This window comes from Furipterus horrens, unplaced genomic scaffold, assembly GCF_987537825.1.
Source record: "Furipterus horrens unplaced genomic scaffold, mFurHor1.1.pri manual_scaffold_17, whole genome shotgun sequence".
Lineage (NCBI taxonomy): Eukaryota > Metazoa > Chordata > Mammalia > Chiroptera > Furipteridae > Furipterus > Furipterus horrens.
In genome coordinates this window covers 45,145,206-45,155,791 of record NW_028327187.1, presented here as the reverse complement: position 1 = coordinate 45,155,791, position 10,586 = coordinate 45,145,206, and the positions used below count along the sequence as shown (strand labels likewise).

At 37.8% G+C, this 10,586-nt stretch overlaps 1 protein-coding gene across 1 annotated transcript; it reads right to left on the bottom strand.

Moving 5' to 3' along the window:
* Positions 1-6,445: 6,445 nt before the first annotated feature.
* Positions 6,446-7,066, bottom strand: LOC149990933 (endogenous retrovirus group K member 13-1 Env polyprotein). Its single transcript, XM_090264049.1, has one exon. The coding sequence runs from the start codon at positions 7,064-7,066 to the stop codon at positions 6,446-6,448; it is 621 nt and encodes a 206-aa protein (XP_090120175.1).
* Between the last annotated feature and the right edge of the window lie 3,520 nt (positions 7,067-10,586).

Sequence of the window (10,586 nt, the reverse complement as noted above, 5' to 3'; positions counted from 1 at the left end):
ATGGAACAAAGGCAAACTAAGCAGACAACCAGAGTGGGAACAGAACCATAGGTATGGGGGACCTGTTGGGGGAGGTCAGCTGGGAGAGGGAAGGGGAGAGGGAGGGAAATGGTGTAGGAATTAAGAAGCATAGTAGGAGGATACAGAATGGACAGGGGGATGTTAAGAAGAGCTATATGCACGGCCCATGGACATGGACCAAGTGGGGGAGGGGCTGTTGGAGGGATGGGATTTCTGGGTAGAGGGGAGCAAAGGGAAAAGAAATGGGGACAACTATAACAGTATAATCAATAAAACATACAAAAGAAGAAATAGAAAAAAAAGAAGAACCTAGTTAAATACATTACATGGGTCAATCTCAAAATCATTATAAGTTAAAGAAGCCAGACTCAAGAAGGCCATATGTATATTTCCATTTTTATGATGTTCTAAATGAAAGCAAAACTATACGTATGGAGAATAGATCAGTGGTTGCTAGGGCCTTGAGGTGGACTTGTAGGGGACTGACTATAAACATACAAAAGAGAGTCTTAAAGTGATGGATATATCCTATATCTTAATTCTCGTCGGCAGCCATCCATCTCGAGAGACGATGGTGTAGCTTCTTAAGAGTCTATCTGCACCGCCGAGAATGGCTGTGCAGTCCGACTTGGGAGTGACACGGTATCTGTCTCCTCCCGTGTTGAATCGACATCTTGCGATGACGCTGGAGTGTCCTCTCCAGTGAAGCTGAAGCTACAGAGCCTGGGCAGGGTGATATGGAGGGTCTGCTGTTGCCCATGCAGCAGACCCCCCCTCTCTTCGCAGCTGAAGGGTCCAAGGGAAAGACAGAGTCAATACAGCTTGGCTTCAGGTGCGCCGCAGGAGTTGCCGGTGTTGACTACAACATCAAACCGCCTTAGGGACTCCGGCTCCGGATTTTCTGTGGGGGTTTACTCCCTTAGCCTTTCCCCTGAAGAGGTATGCCGCAAGGCAGCAGAGGTTTTTTGGAGTCAGAGGTTTCCTTCTCTGATGTGACCTGACTGGAAGATCGAACCAGCGACACTTAGCTCGCAGGCCGACGCTCAATCCACTGAGCCAAACCAGCCAGGATATCTTAATTATTATTATGATTATTTGGCACTATTTTCACAACTCACAAAACTTTACACCTAAAAGGGTTGAATTTTACACTATGTAAGTTATGCCTTGATAAACCTTATTTAAGCAAAAATTTCATTTTTCTTGACAAAGAATGCAAAAGTAAAGCAGAAATACAGTGGTCGGTATTTATGCAACTTAATAGATAGAATGTCAGTTCCTCTAATGCTATTACACATAGAGATTGAAATCAGGCTTCAAAAGTTTCAGCTGTGAACTCTCTGCTTGCCTTAGAAATGTAGACAACCCACTCAATGCCCAATCTTATGACCTTCGATACAAACCATATCTTTGTTCAACAAGCACTTATTAAGCACATACTAGAAATATCATGGGTACTCAATTGTTCACTAAATTGAACTTGGACAAAGCCCCTGGCCTTTCTCTTTTCTGTTTCTTCTAATGCTGACCTTGTACAATACATGCATACACACACTTCTATCCACTCTCAGCAACCCATGCTTCCTGTATACATATTTTCTCTTACGAACAGGATGTAGAAAGAATCCTACTTTAAGGTTATAGTAAAGAGACAGAATAAATATGAGGGTTAGAGAGATAATGATTGAAGGTTTTCTTTCCTGCACTTCTTTTACATAATAAGATTATAGTGATTGAAGGTTTTGTTCAAATATGTTTTCATGTCTAATAATATCATATTTGCATGAAGAAGCATAATTTTTTTTGCTGTCTGTGGAATCCAATACAAACAACATTGCTAAGTTCTATAACCAAACACATGCTAATACATTTGCTGTTTGTAACATTTACTTTATTTTTAATACCTACTATTGTAGGAGGTAGTTAGGATTAAGACGTATTTACCTTTTTATTTATCCTCACACGAGAACATTTTTTCATTGCTTTTATAGAGAGCGGAAGGGAAGGAGAAAGGAAAAGAGAGAAACATAGATGTGAGAGAGAAACATTGATAGGTTGCTTCCCATACGTGCCCTGACTGGGAATTGAACCCTTAACCTTTCCGTTACAAGATGGCACTCCAACCAACTGAGCCACACCAGCCAGGGCTGTATTTGCCTTTGTTTGAATGTTTCTCCTCTTTCTGATTTGCAGTTTCAAAATTTACAATAAATTGAAACAGTCCTTTTTTAGAATGTTACCTTCTTTTGGAAAACAGTCCTACATGTGCAAGAGCTATTTTTAAAACTTATTTAAATGTTACTAGGTGAAAAATCTTATGTTTATGAACTAAAATTGTAGGGGCTTCAGCCATTCCTTGTAAGGAACTCCAGTCAACCCCTAAGGGCCTTATTGCCTAAGGCCTGTAAAAATTTGCCAATATCTGCTGCTAGTATTAAGTAATTGCCTCTTTGAGACTTTTCTTCTGCAGGGCTTCCAGGACCTGCAGCCCAACATCCTGTGACAAACATGCTCCGACCAGGTGCAGCCCCAGTTCCTGGAACAGTTAGCAACCCAGTTGCACAACCTGATTACAACAAACCCTGTTCCACCCAATTCCCGCCTGAAAATCTGCTATATAAACCCTGCCCTAAATCCCATTCGGGTCGGCACCATTTTAGAGACATAGTGTCAGCCTGGCCATTGGCAATAAACCCTTTGCTTTCCTTATCCACTGTTTCCGATTGGTTTATTCTCACTGAATCTGCCGCAACAAAATGACATTTTTTTTAAATTTTTTGTTCTGTGCATTGAAATTTAGTATTGTTGAGCTTGATGGTACTGAATTTATTTACTTTTAAAACTCCATTATAAAAATACAGCATCGGCAACATATTAAGGAAGAAGAAAATGAGAAGCAAATAATGTAATTTATAGTTGCTATTCTGTTGTAATAAGCTACTTATTTATTTGTCTTTTGATATAGTTTATCCTAGGGGAGCAAACATCTAGGTGTTATTTTTTTAAGTATACTTTATTGATTATATTGTTAAAATAGTTGCAACTTTTTTCCTTTGTTACCCTCCGCTCAGCAATCCCCCTCCCCCAACAATCCCCCCCAAGTCCATGCCCATGGGTCATACATACAAGCTCTCCTGCCTCACCCTTTCATATAATCTTCTTCTTTTTTAAAAAATAATTAATCAATTAATTAATTATTTTAACAATAAAAAATAACAATCCCTCCCTCTCAGACTTAAGACCCTTTATAATCTTATAAAGAACAATGGGCGAAGGTCTCAAGCTCTTCTAGTTGCTTCAAGCTGGACATGGTCATCGTCCTACCCACCCTTGGGTCCAGAAATCCCTAATAAGAGTAGGGGTGTGGAGGAGAGGGTGGCCTTTCCACATGGGGAAGGATCGTGCAGACTCCAGGTCAGTTGGCTGTCCCCAGACAACGGCATGTTTGATTTAACAGGCTAGCATCCTTGTTGTATTCTGGAGGCAACAGATTTGGCAACAGGGTTAAAAGACATCATTAAATCTATAACCACTAGATGACAAAAGACAGGTATTAACTTTTCAATGTCCCACATTAGGGAAAAGAAGGGTTTCTTTGGAGGAAGGTGCCAGGTACATCTCACCTGTCCAAAACCCTTCTGCCCATTATACTTAGTTTAGGCTGAGGGAAATATTTTAGGTTTCCCCCCTCTCAGACCTCTGGGCTCTTTCTGTTCAAGCCATTAGGACATAAAAGAGAAACCAGTTTTAAAGTGAAGCCCACAGACCACCCCATTCATCACTAACCCAGCCACTTAGTTCAGCAAACCGTTGAGTCTCAGGAGGCAACAATGCAGACAGGATTAAGTGAGGTCTGTATGTACAGACAATCACTCAGGTAATGAGATCACAGGCTTATGCCCTTTGAAAACAGAAAACACATGTTAATTTATGTAACATAACCCACATACAAGTCTCTAAATCTATAGGACTATCTTATCGGAAAGACATCCAATTGCAAGACATTTGACATTCTCCTTGCCTGTAAATTAAACATCTTTGATAATACCACAGACATAGTTTAACTTTCAAATGAAAACAAATTTTAAATGAAAAGAAACTTTAAAGACGGTTAGCTGCACTACTTTATAGTCTACCACTGAGCATTGTGATTTTCCTTGAATCACGATTTTTCTCCCTAAGATTACTCTCCTTGCCATTAAAGGGACTGCATTAAGTCCATTTTTAATTTATCCTGTTCATTTGCATAAACACAACAAGAGCAGAAAATTATCAGTTACGATCTTTAGTTCTGCTTTTCTGGAACTTATGCAAGGAACATTTAGGGTGACCTTCAGTCTGCCCTTCAGGGCACAGAAGCAGAACCACATACCTGATATTCAGCCTTGCCTGTAAACACCTGTCTTTTCCAAGTCTTTCTGGTTTTCCATTGCATCTTAAGGTTTCTTCTAGCCATCTTTCAGGAAAACAACCTTCATTCCTTCCCTGGAAAGATTGTCATGGACCGCGCATCCAACCAAGGTACCAGGCCTTTTATCTCGTGGGCTTTTCTTATCTTTGAAAGTCAATCTCAGTTCTTCAGAGCTTTTTGGTACCAACCAGAGCCCAAGCATATCTCCTTTAGGCATGACATTCCAGTCAAAGTCTTAGTCAAAAAAATCTCTATTAACAACTGGTCTTATTAGTTTTATGCAAATAAACTTATGTCATTACTTACTTGTTTAGAATGCCAAACTCTGGAGAAATCAGATAGGGAGAAAATCCTTGTCTTCTAATATTCACTGAACCTGCATTTCCATTCTTTATATTTTCATTTTTCCCCCCACTAAATTTTTTTTCCATTACAGTTGTCCCACTTTTTACCCCTCTTCCTTCCCTGCATCCTGCCCCCACTTCTCCCACATTCAGTTCTTACCCAGTTGTCCATGTTCATGAGTCATTTATACATGTTCTTTGACTAGACCCTTCCCCTTCTTACCCCCTTCTGTCCCTCCCATCTCTCCCTTTGTTACTGTTAGTTTATTCCTTGTTTACATACCTCTGGTTCCATTTTGCTCATTTGTTTGTGTTGTTCATTAGTTTTCTATAATAGGGGATAGCATAAGGTATTTTTCTTTCATTGCCTGGCTTATTTCACTAAGCATAATTCTCTTTAGTTCCATCCATGTTGTTGCAAATGGTAGAAGTTCTTTCTTTCAGTACTTATTCATTGTCATTTTCCCCCTTTGTACACGTGTTCCTCTCTGTCTCTCTCTGTTTCTTCCTCTTCTTAAAGCAGACCCTGTAGCATATCTTGCAATGGTGGTTTGGTAGAGATGTATTCTTTTAGCCTTCTTTTGTTGTATTAAATGTGGCGAGGGTGCGGAAGTAATTCCAGCAAGGAGAATGGGTCGGATGGAGGGCTGCCACACGCTCTGGCAGGTCAGCGAAGAGCTGTGCAGAGGCCTCTCCTTTTATTGAGTTTTGCAAGTATAGAAATCAATAGGGAGGGTAAAGAATGAGCTCACAGGTACATTCTAATAATGATTACAATATACAATTACTTACTTGGGTTTAAAACAATGGGAGTTTAATATATAAACTATGAAGAATGATTTCTATCAAAAGCAAAAATAGAAATGCAATCATCTATTCTTTTAAGATTATGGGAACAGCCACACTGTTCCTTAAACTTTAACAGAAAGCACACAGGGTTAAACACCACCTGTTCTTGGCTTTGTTTGGTTTCCTTGGCAACGTCAGGAAAGATGGAGTACTTTGCAAGATTCCTTTTAAGTCACAGAATGTCTTGAAACCCTTAGCCTGAGCAGTCAAAGACTGTCGGCGCCAGCGAGTCCAACTCGCCAGCTCGGGTCATAGAGCACCCAGACCGAGAGGCATGAGAGCATGCCTCAGTTTAGGAACCTTGATTTCCAGCATCATCTCCCCCTTTTTGTTTTCCGGAAACCTTATTAGCCATAACCGAAAAGATGGCATTTTTAACCTGTTGCTTTCTTTTATACTTATATCCTACTATAACAATGATTAAAAAGATTACAAGAAACAAAAGAAGCAGACCTTCATGAGATGCAACAAACCCATTAACATAAGGAATAGGATTCATATTATCAATACTTTTAACAATATCTTCAAAGAGTTCCTGACCTGACAATTGTTTTAGATGTTTCTTAAAAGTACTATGGATTTTTGTCTGTAATGAAATAATATGCTTTGTTAGATTATCATGATTCAACAAATGTTTCCTAACCTTATCCCAAGGAAACTCAGTTGTATTATAAGGCACAGGAGTAATACAATAAGTAGACTGATTCCAATCACATTTTAACTTAATCTGCTTTTCTAAATTTTGTATTTGATCTCCTACAAGAATAACTGCTTGATTCAAACCTCCTAATTCAGATTGCATTTCAGAGTCAATTTGACATTAAGCAGTCCATAATTGTCCAGAGTTCTTATGCCAGTCCAGAACAAAGTCTGCCGTCTGCACAGAGTGATGAAGTGCTACACCAGCAGTTGCTGCAGTGGCTGTGACAGCAATAAGTCCCATTATTATGGCAATTAGAAGTCCAATGAAATGTTTGCTTCTTTTCAGGAGTCGTTCTTCAATTTTTCTGATGAATTCTAGTGCGGGACTGTCCTGCCAAAGGCGATTCATTTGGACAGGAATCCATACACCAGTTCGAACTCTCAAAAGATATAAGCTTTTCTTTGAAGACAAATTTATAGATAGGTTAATACAAGTATGCAATGAACAATTATAACAATAAATTTCTCCTATATTTGGGTTCCAAATAGCTTTTCCTTTAAGAATTAAATAAGGGATTTGAACACATGTTTGAACATCTCGTTCTTGCTGAAGAGTCAGAGTAAAATTATATAATGTTGGGTGTGATTGTTCAAAAAGAGTTCCAGACCAAACTCGCACATTTCTCATAGCTGCGCTAAGTTTCCAAAGATGTGGTTGAGGACTAAATCCTCCTAATCGGGGCTCTGGGTATGCAAATCCGGGATTTCCCCATTCAATAGGTTCTTTAGAGGTTATCATATACCTATTAGAGGTGACTTTCCAGATTAATTCTACCTCAGTGTGAGCCTTGCGAACAGAGCTCTGAGGACTCCAATTAATGACTCTCCCATAGGGAGTATTAACATAAATTCACATTTTTTCTCCCCTGCATCGAGTCCAATGGACCCAATCAGTTATTGAGAGAAAAGTTGGCATAGAACACTTAGGAAGATTAAGGGAACTCTTTGGAAGATCAGAAGCATACGAATTTGAAAATGTGGGAAGGGTTAGCATAACAATCTTTTGACCATTATGATTATCATTAGACACTTGTAGGCCAATTCTGGAATTTCGTTTTTAAACAATGATTGCCATATTCAATACAAATAGGGATCCCACTAACCCCAGTAACATATATTGGTAGTACTGTCCCTTCTTAATCAGGAAACATAGGGCCTCTTATATCATGGGGTCCTGGAAACCAGCCTGTTTCATTATTGTAAATAGGAATGGGTGGATCCTTCCATGATACTCCTCTCATTAAGGGGGTTTGGCAATATAAGCCCAATAAGTATAATTTTCAGCATTAATACCTTTAATATTATTGGATAATATAGCAATAAAAGCCAAAAATAAAGAACTAGCTGAAACTGGCATTTTTTGAGCTTTCACTAATTTCTTTCCTTGTATAACTAACTGCTCTATTTGCAGCCAGGTTACCGATTTATGATTTTGTCATTTTTTCTGTGGCTTTCCGTTCCTCCCTGTTTTCAGACTCATCCTCTGGATTTTTTCTGGCAGGGTGTTCAATTCCTTTTCCTCGTTCGTTATGTTTCGTTTTCGATTGGGCATGACGCAACTTGAGACGCTTAACTAGAATCCAAAAATTTTGTGATCCTGTGGAAATATAAGCATAGCCTTGACCCCATCAGATCACCGTGGCTGGAAGCCATTTAGAAGATAGAACATCATAATAATAAACAGGTTGACTTATTGGTGAAACAGTTTTTATTGTCCAATGTCTCTGAGCTGGAACAAGAGCATCATCACTAATTTGCAAAAAAATTTAGAGTAAAGACTGCATTCATTAATCTTTTCTTAGGGGAATCCATACTATATCCCCCTTTTTGTTTTAAAAGTAGCTCTTTTAAAGTTCTATTATGACATTCAATGAGGGCTTGTCCAGTACTATTATATGGAATACTAGTAATATGTTTAATTTTATGCTGAGAAAAAAATTCTTGACACTTTTTAGAAAGATATGCTAAAGCATTATTTGTTTTAATGATTTCTGGCTTTCCAAGAACAGCAAAAGCCTCTAGGAGGTGTGTGATAACACATCCGGCATGTTCAGAGGACATGGCTGTGGCCCAAGAGAATTTGGAACAAGTATCAATAGAATGATGAACAAATTTAAGCTTTCCAAAATTAGGAACAATAGTAACATTCATTTGCCAAATTTGATTAGGTAATAAACCTTCAGGGTTAACGCCTTTAGGCAAAGAAGGCTGATTAACAAGCTGACATGTGGGACAATTTTGAACAATTTGATGTGCTTGTTGCCAAGTAATTTTGTGTCGATATCTTAATGATTTTGCATTATTATGATGAAGCTGGTGTTCATTCTCTGCTTGCTGAACAGAGCTGATTAAAGTATTAATATGACTATTTCCTTTAGCTAAGGGTCCTGGTAATCCTGTATGGGACCGAATATGAGTTATAAAGACAGCATGACAATGAATCCTCAATAGAGATTGTAACTGTAAAAAAAGTAAATTAAGCTCAGATTCAGTAGATGGTATGGTCACTGTTTCTAAAGCTTGAACAGTGTAAGCTGCATATTGAGAATCTGTAGTAATATTTAATGGAATAAAATACACATCAGTTAAAAGCATGACAATAGCAAACAATTCTGCCTTTTGCACAGAGGCATAAGGGCTTTGAACAGTCTTGTTATTTTTTAGATTACTTTAACCAGCAATTCCTAATTTATTAGCATCAGTAAAATATGTTTCTGCCTTAGTAATAGGTTGTGAAACAACACATTTAGGAAGTATTCACTGAGTTCGTTTTAGAAACTGAAATTTTTTGGAGGAGGGATAAGAGTTATGAATTTTGCCTAAAAAATTAGACAAGGCATTTTGCCATTCTTCACATAATATCCAATGATTATTTATTTCCTTATTAGTAAAAGGGACAATAATTTCATTAGGATTTTGGCCGCAAAGTTGTCTAAAGCGTATTCTGCCACGAATTATGATTTGAGTAATTTTACTTAAATAAGTCTTTAACCTTTTAATGGATTTATGTGGTAAAAATAGCCATTCAATAATATTCTTAGCTTGGCACAATACCCCGGTAGGAGAATGCTTACTATGAATAACAACAATCTTCAAATTAATTATTAGTTGAATACGATTTAACTGACTATTTTGGAAATATTGTTCAATTAATTCAAGCTCTTTTTCAGCTTCTTTGGTTAAAACTTGAGGGCTATTTAAATCAGAATTACCTTCAAGAGTGAGAAAAAGATGTTCTAGAGCATAAGTAGGAATTCCTAAGGAAGGTCGAAGCCAATTAATATCCCCTAACAACTTTTGAAAATCATTTAATGTTTGAAGGGAATCTTTACGAATTTTGACCTTTTGAAGTATTATACAACTTTTGGTTACTTGATATCCTAAATAATTCCATGGATTTTTCTTTTGTATTTTTTTTTTTTGGAGCAATTTGGAGACCGTATTCAATACATAAATTAGTAGTTAATTTAAACATTTGAGACAACCGCTCCTCAGAGGGATGTGCTAATAAAATATTATTCATGTAATGAATACATATACCCTCTGGAAATTGGCTTTGAAGTTTATCTAAAGGCTGATTTACAAAATACTGGCACATGGTAGGACTGTTTAACATTCCTTGAGGAAGTACCTTCCACTGATATTGTTGGCTAGGCTTCTGATTATTAAGAGAAGGCACAATAAAAGCAAATTTTTCACAATCTTCTGGCTGCAAAGGAATATTGAAGAAGCAATTCTTTAAATCAATAATAATAATAATATGCCAATTCTTAGGGATTAATGCAGGATTAGGCAGTCCTGGTTGTAATGGTCCAATAGGTTGAATTAATGAATTAATTTTTCTTAAATTAGTTAACATTCTCCATTTCCCAGATTTCTTTTTAAGAACAAAGACAGGAGAATTCCAAGGAGAGGTGCTTGTTTCAATGTGTCCTTGATTAATTTGTTCCTGTATTAATTGATGTAGCGCTTCTAATTTAACACTGGTAAGAGGCCACTGTTCTACCCATACTGGTTTTGTTGTTAACCATTTTAAGGGAAGGGCGAAGCGCTTAACAGTGGCCCTTAAAATAAATTTTAATCAGTGGCAGGATATCCTAGGCCTCGGCGATCTCGGCTGGGCCTAGTGTCAAAATTAGGCAGCTTGGGTGGAGAAAAAGATTGGATTATAACCCATATTAAGCATAATATTTCTAGAAGCTGGGGAAATAGTGGGTATTGATAGTGTAGCACCCCACTGTTGTAACAGATCTCTTCCC

Excerpts from the sequence above, each read along its gene's own strand:
- LOC149990933 (XM_090264049.1), bottom strand. The coding sequence starts at position 7,066 with ATGATAACCTCTAAAGAACCTATTGAATGGGGAAATCCCGGATTTGCA.